Source organism: Protopterus annectens, chromosome 10.part0 (assembly GCF_019279795.1).
Source record: "Protopterus annectens isolate FY-2018-M chromosome 10.part0, PAN1.0, whole genome shotgun sequence".
Lineage (NCBI taxonomy): Eukaryota > Metazoa > Chordata > Ceratodontiformes > Protopteridae > Protopterus > Protopterus annectens.
The window spans coordinates 375,483,646-375,505,318 of record NC_056744.1 but is presented as its reverse complement, the minus strand read 5'-3'; the positions used below and the strand labels follow the sequence as shown (position 1 = coordinate 375,505,318).

General features: G+C 39.8%; 1 protein-coding gene across 1 annotated transcript in view; it reads left to right on the top strand.

Annotated features, from left to right (window-relative positions):
- Window positions 1-21,673, top strand: part of LOC122813145 (cell adhesion molecule 3-like) — a 394,215-nt gene that overhangs the window by 169,659 nt on the left and 202,883 nt on the right. The window contains exon 3 of the mRNA XM_044085295.1: window positions 16,039-16,191. Coding sequence (XP_043941230.1) covers window positions 16,039-16,191 — 153 coding nt within the window. The remainder of the gene's footprint in view (window positions 1-16,038; window positions 16,192-21,673) is intronic.

Here is a 21,673-nt window from a genome sequence, read left to right as displayed (position 1 = left end):
AACAAGAGTGTTTTGTAATATATGTTTTAGACTTATAATTCTTCTAAAATATTGATCAGTATTAAAGGAAAGTCCATTCAGTAGAATCAGAAAACATTTCTATGTCTCATCTTATAAGGATAAGATTGATTTGTTGTATTATCTGTATAACAAAGGAGAGTTAAGTCTTAGGTTTGTCATTTGTATGTAAGGAAAGAAATAGGATTCTTCATTCTAATAACATAAACATGAATATTTCTGATCTGTATAAAATACTGATATTAGTATATGGGACTTCAAATTCAATGGAACATCCAAAAAGATTAGGGGAAGTTATACAAAAAAAGATTAGGGGAAGTTGGGAAGTTCACCAGTGCCCTAACCAAATTTTCCCTAGACAGTATAAAAAACACCTCAGGTCTCCCCTGAAAAGAAGCTGCTGGCCTAGTGAGATTAATCCATTCAACAAAGTGTGGCTAAAATAAATAAGTAAAGGGCTTTAGTCCCGGTGGAGAAAAGCATATGTTGGTTGGTTGCTTGAAGAGTGAGCAATTGAGCAGCTCCTGTGGATAAACAAAAAAAAAAAAAAAAAAATAATAATCCTAGAATAATACAGAGGATTCTGATCTGGTCATTGATCATAACTGTTTACTCTATGTTTGAGATATACATGCCAAGAAATTCTTTTTTAGAGTGACGAATATGCAAAGGGAAAAGTGTACCAACAAAAGTCTTAAGTAATCATAAGGCTAAGGACATCGCAGGCACTACAGCAGGAAAGTTAGTGCTTTTTTGGGAAAAGGGTAGCCTGATATCTTGACCATTGTTGACAACATGCAAGCATTTCTCTTTTGGGGTACCAAAGTCGTACAGTTTGGTCTTAGTAAGTTAGAAATGAAGATGCTTGATAACGAGTGTTGTAAACACAGTCTTGAAGCTGATCTAAAAAATATTAGGAACGTTTCATGGTTTTCAACAGCTTAAAAAATATATATATGTTTTAGCTGAAATCTTTTCATCTCAGATGCACAGTCATGAACGTTAAAAAAAGGACATGCTGGTGTATTTCCTGACAGAATTAAGGCTTAAAAATATTAAAAACAAGTCTTTTATAAACTTGTTTGCATTAAAATAGATTGTGAAGTTGAGGATTGTTTTGGCTTCCTAATCGCCTTAGTTCCTTAATTATGGATAGTTTTTACTAAAATCCTGGTTCTTGCTACATTCCTGATAGAGTTAGTACATTTTCGGCCCATGTTCTTCCTGTCCATTATTATACATTCCACAACCTCCTAAGGAAGATAACAGTATGCATCCACATACCAAAACATATGTATTCAAAAATGTGTCTTAGTGCCGTCAATGAAATGTCTTCCCTGTATATTAAGCTTGGGCTGTCTTGTTCTTAAATATCTTCTCATATGAAATATGCTGCCTTCCTGAAATGTGATTACCTCAATGTACTTAAAAGTTTCTTTTATGCCCTCTTCTCCTTTCTTTCCTCCAGGGTGTACATATCAAATTTCTTTGGGTCTATATCACATCGTCAAATGCTCTAAATGTCGAATGCTTCTTCATCAAACCCTATTTGTTAAAGTCTTCATCCGTCAAATGATCATTTCAGTGAACTTTTTCCCACGGTAAATAATCAATGGGCCATTATCAGGAGTTTGCCCTTTTCCCCACTCTAGTGCGATCTCGGAGTTGCTATATTTAGTTGGAGGGGTGTGGGGGCACAGCAGGGTGGGTTTTAAAAAAAAAATTATATAGTCACCATAACGTTCCATGTGAGTTGTTCATCTCACCTTCATTCTTACAGATGGGTTCGGAGATGATCATCGACTCCGAGTCAGCCTACTACAAAGCTGGAGGTCTTCAGACAGCTCGAGGCCAAATCCCTATCCCATGATGCACCTAGAGTTACCTCAGATCTTGTTTGCTGCGTCTAACAATACCATGTGCCATTCTATCACTTATTTAGGAAAAAAAACATAGAAAGACTGAGCAACCATGATAAAACTAGTATCTCGGCCCTCGAAAAACCCTGGAGGGGTTAGGATGGTGGGAAGTAAGAATGAAGGCGAGATGAACAACTTACATGGAATGTTATGGTGAGTACATAACTTCTTTATGTGAAGTTGCTCTATCTCGCCGTTCATTCTTACAGATGGGTAGCGTCCCAAGCACCATCTTTCTCGGGTGGCTCCCGGGAGTATGTTTTTCAGGAAAGTAGAACCAAAGGAGGCCTTGTCCCTGGAGGCCTTATCAACCTTATAATGAGAGATAAAGGTATGGGGTCTTGACCAAGTGGCTGCTGCACAGATGTTGTCTATAGGAAGCCTAGCAGAAAGGCAGAAGATGTGGACACTGCTCTGGTAGAATGAGCCTTAATTTTGTGTTGTAAAGGGAAATTGGTAGCTGAATAAGTGAAGGTGATGCAATCAGATAACCATTTAGATAGAGTTGTTTTTGCCACTGGCATAACTTTCCTAGAATCTGAAAAGGAAACAAAAAGTTGTTCTGATTTTCTGATCTCTTTTATTCTATCCAGGTAAAATCTGAGCTGTCTATGGACATCAAGCTTGTGCAGCATATACTCTTAATACAAAACACATACTGTCAGCAGTCAGGAAATCTCGAAAAGGTTTTCTTGTGTAGTTGAACACAAATAGCAGCAACCAAAGAATTTAGCAATAAAATCCACTTTAATAGTAAAATTGGAAAACCACTGGATTGAGCACTTTCATCCCCTGACCGGGGATTTCATCAGAATCAACACTCGTTTCATTTAAACCTGTTTAAACAAACATAAAATGACATCACAAATTAATTAATTAATAATAAATAAGTAAAAACACTTCTACCAATAAACTCGTGTAAAATCATATATAAAAATGTTAAAACTGAAAAGTTTTTTATCTTATTAATTTTATCAGCATATCTATGACTATGTCAGCCATTGAATTTAATTTAATGAAATGTGGCTTTGTGAACCAAGATGGGTTTAAGGAAAATTGTTTCATTTAAGCCTGGGCTGTGACAGGCTTGTAACCTTATCTGCCATTTTGTCTCTCTTGCTTCTGTGTAACTTCTATAGTCACCTCCCCTAGGGTTGGGCAATACTTTTTCTAAAATAGCAAATGTAAAACCATTAAAAATGGTGCATCCTTCTGAATGTTTAAAAAGTGCATTAGTGGTGTTGTGTGTGGATATTTGATAAATGTGTTCATAAATCCTGTCCCTCAAGCATCTCTCAGTCTTTCCAACGTAGAACTTGGGACAGAATTTACACATTCATAGGTTCATGGGTGGGTACTAGGCTATTTAGCCCTAGGGCCTATATAAGCCTAGCCAAAAAGGTATCTTGGCTTTCGCCACCCAAGAAAATTATTTTCCTGTGCCCCTGTCGAGCAGAGCCACAGAAGTGATCCCTGGGGTGAATTTCCTATTTCCCATCCAATCATCAAGATTTTTCTTGAAGAGTGCTAATGAGGAGCTTTGTTTGACATAGATAGGTAGTCTGTTCCAGAGTATGGGAAGTCTCTGGGACAGGGATCTATCCCTCCAGCATGTTCTGTTTATTGTGGTGACAAGGTTTAGGTCCCTAGAGCGTGTAGCTTGGAGGGATTGGGATTTCTTCAAGTGGAGCATGTCCAACATCTCTGGGTTTAACATAGCTTTGTATGCTAGGCAGAGATCGCCTCTGAGTAGGCAATATGGGACGGAGTAAAGCTGGAGTTTTTTGAGACGGTCTGCGTAGGGCATCTGTTTGAGGCCAGTAATCCTCTTTGTGAGGTATTTCTGTGGCCTTTCCAGTTGTTGTAGATGTCTTGTGAGACAAATACACAACCCCTTTTGCCAAATACACAACCCCTTTTGTCTGGTAATTTCCTTTGCCAAACTTTGGATTTTAAACTGTTATGTAGTGTTATATTAACCTTATCACAAATGTGTCTACATTGGGAACATGTCCCACACCTTGTGGTACCTTGTTTGAGGTTACCATAACCTCTAGACTTTCCCTCAAAAATTTTTTGAAGTTTATACCTGTTTTAAAAACAAATAAGGGCTTAGGTCCTGCAACGGACCACAGGGATGGATTACTTTTCAAAATGGCCCAGTTCTTTTCTACTATATTAATAACTTAATTTGCCCTTGTCCAATATGGAACAACCCTGGCTCTTTCATAACTATAATTTTCTGCATTCTCTCCTACTGTCACTGTATTGTAAGATGTAAAAGGAATCCTAGGAGGGGTTTATATATCTTTCCCCACTCTTTAAGAACGTATTCCAGGTTTTCCTTAACTAAATTATTTGGGTAACCCCTTTCTAAAAACATATTGGCTACCTTGTTTAATTCTCCTTTCACATCTTCTTCCTGGGACATCATTCTGGCTACACGGATGAATTGTCCTTTGATGATACTTCTCTTTTGGTGTTGTGGATGGTTACTAGTATATTCGAAGTAGAAGTTGCTAAAAGTGGGTTTCCTATGAATTTCTGAAGTAAGCCCTGTTTTTCCTTTTTCTATGCATGTATCCAAGTAATTAATATTTTGGTTACTACTGGTGTGGGTAAATCTCAGGAAACTAGATGTTTGATTTAAATAATCAACAAATTCTTTGACCCTAGTAGCTGTACCGGACCAAAGCACAAATATAATGTCCAAAAAATGGATTTAGAGTTTTATATCTTTATAGAACTCACTCTTAAATACCTTATTGTTCTCCTATTCCAGCAAAATTAAATTGGCATATATAGGGGCGCATGACGCACCCATAGCAACTCCTCTTCTTTGTTTAAAGTATTCATCCTCGAATATACTCTAAGTTGTTGGTGTGTTTGGGGAAGAACACTGGTAAATCTATGATTTGGTTAAGGTTAGCTTCAGTACAAACTGTAGGTAAAAATGAAGGATTTGTTTGCAGGAACACTCTGTCAGCATGAAAAATCAAATATGGAGGCTTTATGGACAAGGTCTGTAGCTCTGATACTCTACGGGCAGATGTGATGGCTACTAAAACGATAGTCTTCCAAGACAAAAATTTCAAATCACATGAGGAAGCTGCCTCAAAAAGTGGGAGAATAATGCGTGAAAGCATAAAATTTAGGTTCCATGGGGTATAAGGAGATTTCACAGGTGGTCTGAGGTGGAAGGTCCCTTTGAGAAAGGCTTTGGATAGCTTATGTGACATTATGTTCAATCCTTCAAAGCCAAGGTGAAAATTAGATATGGTGGTAAGTTGTACCTGAACTGTAGCTGCCACAGCTCCTTTATTGAAAAGCATAGTCAAAAATTTTAATATAGAGGAAATGGGGGTTTGGTAGGGATCAATGTTATTCTGAGAAGCCCATATAGAAAATCTCCTACATTTGCTAAGGTATAACTTCCTAGTAGAGGATTTATGAGAAGATATTAAAATATGCTGCATTTTGTTTGAAAGGTTATGGAACCTGGCTATGTTGGGAATTGGAGCAGCCAAGCTGTCAGTTTTAGGGACTGAATAGAGGGTTGAAGAGCCCCCGATGAATGCGTCAGAAGGTCTGGAACTGGGTCCAGAATCCAAGGCTCTTCCAACAGATGAAGTCGAAGGAAGGAGAACCAAATCTGACAGGGCCAATGAGGGGCTATTAGAATGATGGTCCTTCCCAGGGCTTTTGCTTTCTGTAATACTTTGGGTATCAAGGGAATTGGTGGGAATGCATAGAAGAGACCCAGAGGCCAGTCGTGTACGAGTGCGTCCCTTGGGGAATCTCCCGAGGAATCAGGGCAAAGTAGCTTCTGCATTTTGTGTTCATGTGGGAAGCAAAAAGGTTGCAGCAAGGCTGGCCCCACCTGTGGAATATTCCCTCCACTATCTCTTTTTTGAGGGACCACTCATGAGGCAACAAAATTGCTCTGCTCAGTTTGTCTGCAATCACATTGGATTTCCCCGGGATGTGCATTGCTATCAGAAAGCACTGGGTGGATGTAGCCCACTGCCATACTCTTAGGGCCTCACGACAAAGGGGAGATAGGATCTGATTCCTCCTTGTTTGTTCAAGTACCAGACCACTGACATGTTGTCCATCTGAATCGCAATTGTCCCCAGAGGGAGAGAGTCCTGAAAGTACTGCAATGCCAAAAGTACCGCTCTCATCTCCAATATATTGATATGCAGATGTGTCTCTTGTTTGGTCCATGTGCCTTGGGCTGTTCTTCCCTGAAAATGCCCCCTCCCTTATCAGGGAAGCATCCATGGTCACTGTGGCTGCTGGTGAGGTTAGGTTAAAAGGACGATCTATCGTTACTTGAAGAGAGGTCAACAACTACTGAAGATCCTTTTTGCATGTGTTTGTCACAATTATGAGATGAGACATTTGAGCTCTTGATAAGACCATTGAGTGAATAGCAGCCATTGTAGAATTCATATATGCATGTGGCCCAACTGTATTGCTATTAATACAGCTGCCATCATGCCTAACAACTTTAGCACTTCCTTTTGCTGGAGCCTTGCCTCTGGATATGATGTTCTGGACTTGCTGACAAAGTAGTAAAACTCTTTCTGCTGGAAGTTTTAAAGTGGTGGTGGTGGTGATCAATTCTGCTCCGATAAAAATATGTTGCGATGGCAACAAGGCAGATTTTTCTGAATTTATGGTAATGCCCAGATGACTGCACAGAGTAATAGTGGTGTCACTGGCTTGTATTAGCTGATGCCTGGTGGTGGCAGTGAGGAGCCAGTCGTCTAAGCATGGAAACACCTGGAATCCTAGACGTCTCAGGTGAGCCGTGACCACTGCCATGCATTTGGTGAACACTCTGGGGGCTGTAGTGACACCAAAGGGCAGGGCTCAAAACTGGTAATGATTGGCTCCCAGCCGGAAGCGCAGATGATCCCTGGATAGTCTGGCCATTTTTATGTGGTAGTACGCATCCTGGAGATCTATTGAGCACATCTAATTGTCTTTCCCTAAGAAGGGAAGTATTGACTGAAGCATGACCATCCGGAACTTCTCTTTCTTGACAGATCTGTTTAGTCTGCTGAGGTCCAAAATAGGTCTCCAGTCCCCTGTCTTTTTTGGAACTAAAAAGAATCTTGAGTAAGTTCCAGATCCTGTCTAGGCTGCTGGGACTGGTTGCACGACTCTTTTGTTAGCAACATTTGGACCTCTACTGTTGCATGTTCCCTGTAACTGGATGGAACGTCGGGGATTTTTGTTGTCAATGGAGGGGGAGTGACAAAGGGAATGAAATATCCTCTAGAAACTATACTTTGTACCCAGTTGTCTTTTGTTATTTTGAGCCAGGCATCTGGATACAAAGGTAAGCGACCCCCGACTGCCTCAAGAGCAGGACAGTCGGGCCTCCCTTCAGGAGCACTGGTTGGGCTTCCCAAAGAACTGGTCTCTGTCACCCTGGTTTTGCAGACCTCCTCTGCCACAAGGACAGTGTCTTCCATTATTGCTCCCTCCTCTGCCCCTGGAGGGGGGGTTCACCGTGTGTGTCCTGAAAGGCTCCTTGGGCTTTTCAGAACCACATCTTTCCTCCCTTTTGACCCTTGGGGTAGGGTCTAGTAGGGGTGGAAAAATGGATTCCAATGGCAGACAGAGTCTGTCCTTCCTGCTCACACCTGGTCAAAGTTTCTTTAACTTTGGGCCCGAAAAGGGACGAGCAATCAAAAGGGGTGTTGACAAAGGAGGACTTAAAGGGCTCCATGAAGGAACACAAGCGCATCCAGGAGTGCCTCCTGAGAGCAATTCCTGTACCTGCTGCCCTACTTATTCCATCAGCTGCATATGAAATGAGACACATGGATGAGTTCACTATGGAATTGAGGGTAGCAAGCTGGGAGGTGACTCCAAGCTCTTTTAGGAAGGTCTCTTTGCAGTCTCGTAAAATGTGTGAGATAGTTCAGTGAACGCATGGCAAAAGTCGCTTCTTGTATCAATCCATGATCCTAGAGTCTCTGTTAGGAGGATGGATAGAGGAAGAAGTTTCTGAAATTTCCTTTTTTGGTGGCCGCCGCCACCACCATGGCATCAACTGGCACTCCCTTAGTGAGAAAGGACTTATCATGAGGGGCAGAAATACATTTATTGGGCCTCCTAGGGACAGGCTCCCATGCCCTTCATGAGACCAGCTACATGAGCTCATCGAAAGGCAGAGACACCCAAGAGGTGGAGGGTTGAGACCCAAAAGCATTCAGGAGAACTGACTTATCTTCAGTAGGGTTGGTGGATTTCCAGCCACCCCTCTGTTTTTCTAATATCTCTACAAATAAGATATCTGCAGATGGGGACCGTATGGGAGCCTTCTGATTCATCTAAGTCAGTATCAGACATGAGAGGCTCCTGCAAGGAGTCTAGGTGCTTCCTTTTGCAAATTCTCTTCCTGGGAACCTCATCAGTGGGAACTTCTGGTGAGGTCTTGGAAGAGCAGGGGCTACCCAATGGGGCTTCCTGAGGCTCAGGGTCTCTACGTTTCAAAAGGATCTGTGAGGCAGAAGTGGTCACAGGTACTTCTGGGGAAGAGGTAGTTGGACCTGAAGTTGTAGATGTCTTCGATGGGGACATCACTCTCCTCATGGCTTCAAAGGCACCTCTGCTCCGATGAGAAGGGACCACTGGATCCGAAGAAACAACCAATCCCTTGGCACTGGAACAGTGGGCTCAGAGTCAGATGTAGGAGCCATACTCATCCAAGCTGAGGCCACGAGAGGCAATGTCGGAACCAACAGGTCAGTTTGACTATCGTTCCCGGACCTGACTAGAGAGTGTCAGCTCCTAGACTTCTTGATAGGTCCCGAGGAAGTTTGAGTAAATGGAACCAATGACAATGGAGCAGGCATCAGCTCCGAAGACTCAACAATCATCAGGTCCAACTCCTCTGGCTTGAAGGATTGGTATGGCTCGGAGGAGGAAAGGAAGTCGATGGCATAACAGTCTTTGGTTCCGAAACCACTTGGGTCAGAGCCAATAAAAATTAAGCAAATGCCAGTGCCTGTAACAACTTCTGCACCACATGATCCACATCCAAATTGGATAGGCTAATCGAGGACTGAGATGAATGAATGGATGGTGGTACCAGCTGGAGTATGGGAGAATTTAATACTTCGGAGACCAGTTCCAGGACTGGGGACAGGCTCTGAAAAGACAGGATGCTTGGCTCCGAAGGCTGTGGAGCTGACGTTGACCTTTTTTTTTATTTTGTCACATTAGTGGAAGAAACTTTAGAAAGCCGTGGTGGTGCAGCGGTAGCATTGTTGCCTCACAGCAAGAGGTTCTCCCATTCGATTCTCAGCTGGAGCACCTTCTGTGTGGAGTCTGCATGTCCTCCCCACGGTCACGTGGCATTCAAAAGACATGCGTAGAATGGGCGTACCTTCATTGAAAGTTGGGCATCGAGCTGGCACCTCCACACCCGCAAAAAAATCTACTGCCAATCATTAGCGGACCGGAGTTCCACTGTGGCGACCCCTAACCGCGAAAAGCCAAAAGAAGAAAGAAGTGGAAGAAACCTTAGAAGACTTTGAAGACTTGGTGGACTGGCTAAATTTATCCTGATCATTCAAGACTTCCTGAAAAGAAGATTTCAAAAGTCCTCTATCAATGAGTTTTCTTTTTCTCTCATGTAAAATTCTGCTAGAAAAAGAATGGCAAATGGAGCAGCTCTCTTGTAAGTGCAAGGCTCTGAGACAGTAAACACAATTTACTTGACTATCTGTCACTGACATCTTTTGTCCACACTTTGGACATTTCTTAAACCCAGACTTGGGATGTTTTTCTTGGTCAGCCATGTTAAATGCTACATTACCAAAAAATATCAAACTATACACTAACAAGCTGTAGTATCAGAGAAGAAAGCACACACAGAAATTTTAGCAATCTCAAAGTACAAATTTAAGCCCTTAAGCAAAGCAAATGGGCTGAAAAGGTATAAATGTAGTTTAACTATATCTATAACTATCTAAATACACACACAAACACACTGTCTAATGTTTATATAAGCTTATTAAACTATAAAGCAGTATACACTATGCTAATATTCGTTCTTTTTAAAAGGCACCCCAAGGGGGAAAGGGAATACTAAAGGCCTATAAAAAAAGGAAGGCCAAAGGGAGAATAAGAACCATCAGCTATCAAGCTATTAATATCTAAGGCTATAACTAAGAAGAACTATCACTAACTAAGAAAATGTAAGACAAATTTCTTGAAATTGTATAGAAAAAAGCTATACTGGCCCGAGCTGTGCTAGGAAACCTCTGATCTGTTGCAGCGGTAAACTAGATCTGAGGTTACTCTAGGTACATCATGGGATAGGGACTTGGCCTTGAGCTGCCTGAAGACCTTGAGCTTTGTAGTAGGCCGACTCGGAGCTGACGATCGGCTCTGAACCCATCTGTAAGAATGAACGGCGAGATAGAACAACTTCACATATGCCATTTGTGTTGCAGTTGGTAGACTGGCCAACGTTTTACTTACTGTGGGAAACAGTTTTGCTGAAACGTTCGTTCGATAGATGAAGTTTCAACAAATAGAGTTTGACAAAGAGGCGTTTGACATTTAGAGCATTTAGCAATGTGATATAGGCTGGCTGGATTATTCACTTCTACTGCTGCTGCTTATCTCAGTGCATTTAAGGATAGTCTGCTGTGAGGGATTAAACAATGTCCAGTAGACAAAGAAACATGGACTGTGTTAGTATAATTACGTTTATCTGATTTCTACTTCAATCAGAATCACTTTGTTTTGGTGAATTGCATGATAACTGTCATTAAATTCTCTGGTTTCTCCCTTAATCCAATTCAGGGTCACAGGAAAAGTGGAGTCTGTCCTAGCATTCTATGGGCAAAACAACTGGTAAACATACAAATGGGGCAACATCCACTCAAAGTTTGGACCTATATGTTGTGCATGCATGCACGCAAGCGCTCGCGCACACACACACACAGACACACACACACACACACACACACACACACACACACACACACACACAAACACACACACAAACACACACACACACACACACACAGAAGTATACACACATACACATAATCACTAAAAAAAAAAGATATTGGCAATTTATAGGATCAGTAATTCACCTACAGCACATCTTTGGAATGAAATAGAAACCAAATCTCATGCAAAAACTCACATGGCCACAGGAAGAGTTTGGAAACTCTGAGCAGAAGGCACTTATGCTGAAATCTAAACTAAATAACTACTCACTGTGAGGCAACAGCACAAACCTAATGTCACAATGCTCCTTATAAAGCATCCAAATTAAAGTGTATTGCGTATTTCTTGAATAAGTAAGGGAAGGACACTGCAGCAGAGGGAAATCTGGCCTTATTAAAAGAAAAACTGTTACAAATACAAGGTGTTTGAACAGCCAGGCAAATGCAGACTGACTTGCTTCAGTCCAATTCACCCCATTACAATAAGATTTGAGGATTTTTAGAACTTGCACTAGACTGAGCAAAAAGCTACCTTGAACATTTTTTTAAGGACATTGTATACGGATTTAACTGCAAACATTGCTGGATGTGGTGAATATATATTTTTTAAGTTTTTACTATGAATAAGTCAAGCATGATATTTTAGTAGATATTATACTGCAATGTATGTTTTCCCCAGTAAGTATAACACACACATTATAATTGCTGCTGTGAGTTTTGTTTGCATAAACACATAGCACAACACTATCCTTTTCCCAAAGTAAAATAAAGTTAAGAAGCAAAAGTGGTAGATATCCAATGATATAACGTTTGTCTTTCTTGCTGTTTATGGTTACTTATTATTTAAGCCACTGCATTATTTACTATATGATGCCATGCACACCATTGAACTACCAGCATTCCTTACAGATACGGAAGAATCAGAACCTATAACAGTGTTAGACGAAGGCACAATGATATTCAGAAGGGAATGGGGATTTGTATGGTGTTAACCCATTTTTGATGCCTACCAACACATTTACGTTTTCCAGATTCATGGCAATATATCAAAGGACAAACAGAAGTGAAATTTTTTAATACAATGAAAAAAGGGTTATTTGACATATTTAGAAGAATTTAAATATATACACTGATTGTGTAGAAATAATATTACCTATGATAGGAACCCTTATTGGGTGCTTTGTCTAAAGGACAACCAGAAAAGCTGGGCTGAAAGTTGACTACTTATTATGAAGTAGTAAAAAACTCAAGTGAAGAGTTTCCATGTCTACCATAAAGTTGTTACACACTGAAATGAGCTCGCTAAGATGTTACCATAAAAAAAAAACTATTTGGAATCATCAGGGGGGAAAAAGTGCACATGTGGTTAATATCCCTGAAGGAGATTTTAACTTTAAACTGAGTTTTTTGGAAAAAAAATATTTAAAATTATCCAGATCATAAAAGGATCCAACAGGTGATGATATCCATCTGATAAAGCTGGATGCCTCATTTTTCACTGAACCTTTACCTGTCATCTTTAATTTACCTGTATTGTTCAGGAGGTTCCCATCTAGTTGGAATTTAATTTGAATCATCGCTGTTCCAAACAAAGAAAAAAGGCATCCTTTGGACAAATAACCCCTGGAATAATGACAAATTACCCCTGGAGCCTTTCTCCCCGGGCCTCCGCTGAAAATTGGCTTTGTTCCAAGTCGGACTTTCCCGGTTAATAAATGTTAAATAAATAAAATAAAATAAAATAAAATTCTTTCACTTATTGAAACAATAAAAATGGACACAATCTCTACCATATGAGATTAAGGAGACAAAGAATTCTTTTGAAATGTGAAAATTCATCCTTTTACTGACTGTTTTCTCTAAATTTCTGGGCTATTTGTAAACATTGTATATACTATTGTTATCTTATTTATTCATTCTTCTTGAAATGTAATTACAATTATTGCTATTCTTGATAAACAAAATAAAATTACTTGAGAAAAAAAAAGAAAAAGGCATCCTCCATCAAGGACTTTCATTGTATATTACTCCTACTTCTTTATTAAAGTTTTGAGCCATTTGCACACAACCAACTTAGCGGATGTTAATCAACATGATATTCATCCATAGCAGTGTCAAACCATTTTGGTCAAATACATTCCGACCACTTATGATGCCCTAAACAATAAAAGGGTAGCATTACATTTGTTGTTTCTTGATATACTGAAGACTTTAAATTTAATGGAGTATATATTGTCAAGGAAGACATCCTGGCTGTCAACATTTAATCCTTACTGATATCTAGCAAAAGAGCAGTTTGGTTAGATTTTCACCCCCTCCAGTTTAAAAACTTATGTTAACACTGGGAATATTACAGGGTGTAATGTTTAATATCTTTATGAGAAGCTTGTCTGACATTTGCAGCACACATAATATCCTGTCTAAGCACACAATGTCACGGTGCTGGCTTGCAATTAGATATCATTTGGGACAGTTGTAGTTACAAGAAGATTTTGATAAGGCTCGGGAATGCAGAACATGGGTTTTAATAACCACATCCTCTTTATTCAAGTTTAGACCTATGGGAGATTTTAAAATATATTATAGTATCAAAAGTCATCTATTGCCCCACTGTGATTATCTTGTAGTTTGTATTCATAATCAATAAAGCTTAAAAGCTAGTATTTTACTGTGTAAATGGTCAGATTTATGCTGAGGTTAACCAGTTTTATAGGATCATTGCCAATGGTAGTTAAGAAGTTATTATCTCAGTCCCTTTATCATACTTATCTTAAATATTATCATTTTCACAACAGCTAATGTAAGTAATTTGAATAATCCTAGGAGGTCATACTATTTTGTATTTTTTTAATTCTTCCTGTTTATCACACTGTTGTTTTTTGTATCAAAGGACTGATAGTATGCCTTTCAATAAATTCTTAGTATATTATGAAATGTTGTACTCATTTAAAACATTCCTTGTTTTTTTTACCACCTTACAATGAGTAACTTGTTCCTTAGAGCAACTAGCGTGATCAGACCGAGAACAAAAAGAGTTTGAAGTTTTTGTTTTATTATCAGAAGTGTTTTACTTTGAAGTCAGTCAAGTATAGCTTGATCACTCCAAAGCATTTGACACCATACCACATGTTAACACATTTAACATGCTAAATGTGCTCCAAACCGATTTCTGTATAGTTAGGTGAATAGCAAACTGGTTAAGGAATAGAACCCATACCGTGAGGGGTGGCAGGTGTATCTTCAGTGAGCATGAAGGTAACTAAGAGATTCCCTCGGGGATCTGGGAATAGAACCCATACCGTGAGGGGTGGCAGGTGTATCTTCAGTGCGCATGAAGGTAACTAGGAGATTCCCTCGGGGATCTGTACTAAATCCTCTGTTACCCAACATATATTTCTCTGATCTCCAAATGCAAACCCAGTATCTCTGGTTAGCCAAGTTTGTGAATGAATATAAACTGGGTGTCATCCTTAAATCTCCTTCTGATATGCAGAAACTACAACTTCAAATTACTGTTACACAGAAAATGGTCTAAAACTAAATGCTTAAATATGCAATATTGTTGCACTTGGTAAACAATCCTTCAACCCAGCTTATAGCATAGACAACACCCAATTCCAAAATGAAGAGGTTGTGAGAGGCCTTGGGACATGGGTAGATAAGTCCCTTTCCTTTGTGATCATCATGTTTCAACAGTGGTCAGTAAATCCTATCAGGCACAGCTGACTGCAAAGGGTAGAACCAAAGAAGTCCTATATTCTTCACTGATCAGGCCCATTTTAGAATACAATAACTACTTTGAGATGTATCTTACAAGCTATATTAGGCAGTTCAGCAGAACCAGCCTTTGGTCAACTAGTACCCTATGCAAAAGCTCTCAACAGCACCCACCACACCACCCAGTGCCCACATTCTGGTCTACCTACACCACCCCGATTACTGGAAAAGTGCTCCTGCTAGAGCAGCACCCTAGACGGCCAACTAGATAGCCTATGCCTAAGACTGGCTATGAGTTGAAGAGACTGCACTAGTCATAAAAAAAAAGATCATGGGCCTAAAAGACATGAGCCAGGAGAGGCCGGAGGCTCTGTAAATGCATTTGGTGTTTTATAGACTCTATAGGGGCAATCTGTGCCTTGCTTTTTGGCTCATTAGGAATCTGCCAGTCCAAGACCTCGTATATCTCCACAAATCAAACAGTGCAGTGAACACTAAGACTAAATATCTAAACCTGCTTTAGCAGATAAACAAATCATTATGAAGAAATAGATTTGTCTTGGAAATATTACTCTTTCTGTGGAACAAATTTCCACTCCAGATCAAGCAATGTGACACACTATCTTCCTTTAAAAAGGAGTATAGATATTCATAAATTTAGCCTCAGCATCCATCCACCCATCCATCTATCTGTCCATCCACCCATCCATCCATCCATCCACAACCCCATTTTCTGTTTTTGCACCTGGGTTTGGGATGTTACTTCAACAGTGACAACCATCTAGAGGCAAGGTTCCCACCACCAGATGGCTAGACCTGCCGCAGTAGCCTCAGCATGACTGGCCTATTTCTCCTTGAGAAAAAGCAAGATAAGGTCTGAGGGTGGGTACTGGCAAGGCATAAAAGATCACATGACTCACTCAGCTGCTTTAAAAAAAGGGGCATTTTTACAGGTCAATCCTTGTGAATATATATATATATATATATAGAGAGAGAGAGAGAGAGAGAGAGAGAGAGATTCTGCCTTTGAAGTCAGTCAACATTTAGAATAAGAAAATATTCTCTTACCCTCCAGGTCCAGATGTCTTAACATTATCAATACATCAGGCTTTCAGTGATACACAATATTATGCCATATGATTAATGCTTCTGCAAAAAAAAATAAAAAATACATGCTCACATGTTTTTCATAGTATGAATAATCCTATAATAAGAAGTTATTCCTGGACAAACAGTCATTAGAATAATTAACTTGCTTCTAAAAAGTGCCTCTACTCTGAGGAGTTTAGGAACATTTGGAAAACCATGGCATCTAAAAGATAGAATCTGCAGTAACAAAACCTAGACTCCACAAATTTAGCCTTCATTGTTAACATTTTGTTTTTTCTATTTTTCAGCTTTACGAGATAAACGGATAAAGTTGATGCAGTCCACTGACAAGGAACTAACCATTAGCATTAGCAGAGTGACCATTGATGATGAAGGTGTATATACCTGTACCCTGATGGCATTCCCAGCACATATCGCAAAGGCTACAGTGACCGTCCTGGGTAAGGCAAGCAACATGCAACTGTCTTTCAAAGATCAAAGTCATTGTCCACTGAGATAGTGATAGGCTGTGTTTGATAGTTACGGATTCATTGTAAGCATGGAGAAACCATACACCTGGCAGCAGTAAGAAATTAGCTGGTCTAATTCTTTCACAAATTTTTAGATACATATTTTATTATGTAAAGTGATAGGTCATTTTTCTTTAACCAAAAAGAATTACATAAGCATTTCATGTAATGTTCTAGATTACCTGCAGTTGACGCATAATATAGCTGAGTGTTTGAGTCGAATTGTAGAAGGCTGATATTGCAACAGAAAGGTGGAGGTAGTTGTGAGTTAAAGAAATACGTGCATGATTGTTACACCATACACCAGTGTCAGAGCCGTCAGAAGGGTGGGGCAAATTGGGCTACTACTCTAGGTGTCAGCAGTGAAAAAATCAACATATATTATTATTATTGCATTCATTTTTCCTTTCTTTTTTTTTTTTTTTTTTTTTGCTTCTTCTTGTCCTTAAATCAACATGACGACAGAGATGCTCTCAAGTCACACTCTGTCCCATAACCTAGCAAGTTTCTATCATGTACACAGCTTTAAGAGCTATGGCAGCATATGAGATGGGATTACTTTAATGCAATAAGAAATTGTTATGACAAACATTTGGCAAGAATGTCAATAAAAACGTTTAAAAATCTATTTGCATAATGTAATACTACTTGTCTACTAGACATGATGCTGCTAGTTTTACATTGTACACTGCTGTGCAGTTATTTGAACAGTAACAGACTGCAGACCCATTACTGATGGATTTACTGTACATCATCAAGTCAAATGGTATCAGAAATACTCGGTCTAGGGATCTAAACCTCTTCTGCAACATCAACAGAATGGTTTGGAGGGACAGGTATATTCTGCAGAGGATACTGCTGCTGTGGAACAAACCCCTTATCCACATAAAAAAGTTCATCCCTGTCCATTTTCAAGCACAACTTAAATCTATGGCTTGGAAGCAGAAATTTATCCCAGGACTGCCCCTTGTAATACTAATGGACAGAGGCAGCTCCTAAATGCTTTATCCTATGCATGGGTCCCCTCAAATTATCCACTGTATGACCCCGGTTATACTTAAGACCATTAGAGATGGATATATGCATGTATGTTTTGTTTGGATGTGTGTGTGTGTGTGTGTGTGTGTGTGTGTGTGTGTGTGTGTGTGTGTGTGTGTGTGTGTGTGTGTGTGTGAGCATCTATGAGGGGAAACTAATACATAGACCCTGAAAATTTAAGGATGAAATACTTAGGCAGATACTTAGAAACAAATCAAGCCGTACTTACTGAAAACAAAGAATTACCTTATCAGAGGCTAGGATCTGCCACATTACACATGCACTCAGGTCATTGGACCACAATTACCAATATGAGTCAGTCATAGTCCATGTGGGAGTAAATGACCTCAGACGTACCTCCCTAGACTATATGAAGAGAAACATCATAGAGCTCTTGGAATATGTGTCTCAGGCTGGTATGTGCCTAGCATTGAGCAGCATTTTACCTTCTCAGAGGATGGTGCCACAATATGAACAAAAAATGACTGACTTTAATAATTGGCTTAGTTTCTGGTGTCATTCTAAGGGGTTGCAATATTTGTCAGCATAGAAGGAGATGGTCAACAGGCCACGCTGCTTTGCCAGGGATGGTCTGTACCTCTCCCCTCTAGGCTTTCATATATTAGCTAAAACTTCTTCTTCTTCCCCCATAGTGCCTTTTTTAGGCAATGCCAAACTGAAAGTGCTTCCGACATAGCAAAGCAATACCAAGAAAATATAAAGGTATTACTGCTCGATGCTAGGAGCCTAAACAGAAAACTCCATTAATTAAAAGTTTTCTTTACCCTAGAGATTGCTGATGTCTGTGTGGTCACTGAAATGTGGTTTAAATCCGCGGAGAGCACACCAACAGTGCAAAGTTATAATGCCTTCCACACATTTAGACCAGTTACTACACAGACAGGGATTAAAGGTGGAGGTGTCTCAATTTACATTAAAAGTAAATGTACCTCAAGGCTGGTCAAACAGGAAAATATACTTGAGCTGCTCCATGTTCAAATCGCCATATGCAAAATCCAACACCACTTCCTTGCAAGATATAGGTCCCCCTCTATGACCCAGGAAACCTGTACCATGTATTTAAACTTATTAGAAACACTAACCATCCAACCCAATACCATATTCATGGGTGACTTTAATTACCCCACTATTAACTGGGAATCCTATATGACGTAAAATGTACATGCACAGAGATTCCTGGATTTTGTAAACACAAACTCCCGGGACCAGATAGTCAATACACCTATCAGGGGTGCAACCATACTGGATCTAGTCCTCACTAATATGGGAGACTGCTACACATCCCCTACTGTAATGCCTTCCCTGGTAAGGTCAGACCACAAAATGGCCTCCTTTGAAGTTAAAAATAAAACCTGTACCCCCAGCTAAACGAGGAATATTCAGGAACTATTGTAAGGTTAACCTCCTGCTATTAAGTGAGAACCTGGCAAAAATGTCAGGCCCCCATAAACCCTGAGAACACTTCTGCCTATGCAAAACTGTTCACAGAAACCCTGTACAACCATGTTAATAGCTGCATAGAGGCAGCTGTACTCACCAGGAAAAAGTAACTCAAAAAACAAGCCACCCTGGTGGAATCACAAAATCAATCTGATGTATAACAGGAGGGAAAAAATCATGGCAAAAATTAGGAGGTGCAGCACCCAGCAGGATAAAAGCAAACAAACAACTCAGAGGACAAATGAAGTCTACCAAAGCCACATTTGAGATAACCAGCTCAGCAATAAAAAAGACAAAACCAACTGCTACACAAGGAGGAGCCAGGGATCTGCACACCAAATTTGAAAATCCGTAAAAAATGTCCAAATCAAGTAAGTAAACTTGTACTCAACATTTATTTAAGCCACAAAGTCTCTATTTAGCTTTTCGTCAGTGACTCCTCACCAACTTCCTCACAACAGGAAATAAACACATTCAACACATCCTGTTTAAATACTACAATATAAGTCCCTACTTTTGCCACACTGCCACCTGTGGTCGGAATACAAAATTTCAATATATTAAAAAGAACATACAAAGAGGCATAAGATTATTTAAAAACATATGTAAATATAAAACACTCCCTTAATTATATAAGATTAAAAAACAATAAGTCAATAGCCAACAGGATTGACTTGGAAAAAAGAAACCAGAAATATGTATTAAAATAAAATAAAATAAATAATTCACTTCATGGTTAATAAATTGGACCCATGATGGAGCAATGCATGTGCAAAAAATGTTTTTAAAAACAAAGGCTACTGAAAAACATGTATCATAATTTTGAACATTAACGTATGAAATAGCAAAACTACCTTATCAAACTTTTCAATTTCAAAACACAGGAAATTGACAACATGTTGCTCAAGCCTGGAAAATGGTATGCTTCTAACCTCAATTGCCAAAGCAATTCTCTGAGTTCCAACAAATAGGAAACAGGGCCCCCCCCCCCCCCATTATCATGCACAATCTGATCAATCACTGTGAAGCTAAACCCATGCCCTGGGCACTTGCTAATGTGTTTAGCAAGTGCATTAGCCATTTTTACTTTCTTAATGGCATATAGATGTTTATAAAGGCGCTCATACAGTTTCCGGTCAGTTTTCCCTATATAGAAAGCCGGACATGAAGAACACTGGGCCAGGTAAATCACATATGTGCTGGCACAGTTGAACCTCCCCTGGATTTTGTACTTTCTCTCTCTGATCGCAAAATAAGTTCCTGCTTCACGTGACAGCAGTATCTGCACATGTTGCATTTAAACATGCCCGAACGTGCCTGAGTAGGTCTAGGTTTCCTTTCAACGATGTTTTTTAAGTTGGAACCTCTCTTGTAAATGACTTGAGGATTTAACCCTAAAGCTGAAGGACCTTGATTGTCTGGTGTAAGTAAACACCAATTCTTCATAATAATAGAAGCAATAGCTCCCGCATCCAAACTGTAAGTAGTGATGAAGCTGCAGGCATAAGTAGATCTAGTCTGGGTATCACAACCAACACACCTTGATCTGCAATAGACTGGCCCAAAATGGGGAGATATACCCCATTCTCCCTCTTGCAACTTACCTCATTACAGAGGTCTGAAATCAGATAGCCAGGATAACCCCTATTCAAAAAGAGGTCTCTGATAAACTCACATTCCTTTAAGAAATCACTGTCCCGTGTCACCATCCTGGCTGCCTGGACCAGTTGGCCCTTGACTATCGACCTCTTCTGATGAAAGGTGTGGTTGCTTTCAAAGTGCAAATATGAGTTTGAAAAAGTAGGTTTGCGATAAATGTTGGCCATATAGCAATCCCTGTAGTTATCCTTAGATAGATCCACTTCCAAATAAGCAATTTTCTCCATGGAAAAGTTAGAGGTGAACCTAAGGAATTCAGTAGAAGTATTAAAGCATTCCAGGATGGAGTCTGCTACTTCCCTCCCCCCTTGGAGAATGACGAAAATATCATCCAAAAATTGGGTCTACAATAGGACTTTCTCTTTAAATAATGGGGTAGGAAAGACAAACTCTTTCTCCCAGAATGCCATCACCAAATTTGCTACGCTGGCCCCACAAGGGGACACCATAGGCACTCCTTTGATGGAACCATCGGTTGTTGAAGGAGAAATAATTGCATGTAAGAACTATGTCTAAGAGTTCTCTGACCATCAAAATTTCTTTGGCAGGAGCTTGTTTCGAAATCAAAATTGCTTGAATCCATTCCAATGCTACCGAGTGGGGGATAGAGGAATACAAGTCTATCACATCAATAGTGAGGAAGTGATTCTCGGTTTTGAATGGAATCCGGTTCACTTTGCCTAAAAAAGACCAAGAATCCTTTGAGATGTGCTCCTCACTGATGACACACATTTTCAAGAAAGTGTCCACAACCTTAGCTCCAGCATACGTCATACTCCCCCTAGTGCTGACCAACTGGCGCATGGGGGATCCAACATATTCTTATGAATCTTAGGGTTACCAAATAAAGCTGGAATCTTGGGGTTGGATAAAGAAATATAATTGAACACATCCAAATCTATCACCCCATTGATAAACATGTCATCATAATAAGAATTGACACATGATGTGTTGATGTTCAACTCATTTTTAGATACCTCATCATACATCTCAGAGGCCAGAATAGCTTCCATTCTCTTAATATAATCCTCCACATCCATAGCCACTAGACCTCCCCCTTTGTCCAGCTGCATCACTCTGACCCTTGAGTGACACAACAGTTCAAGCAAAGACAATTCCTCCTTGGTAGTATTGAAGCCAACATTCTTCTTGGTTTTGAGAGTAGCAATAATGTCCAGGTCACATGGTTGATCAAAGACATTGACTGAAGGAAGCACGGGTGGATTAAAGGTGCTGGAAATGGAAAAAACCTTTG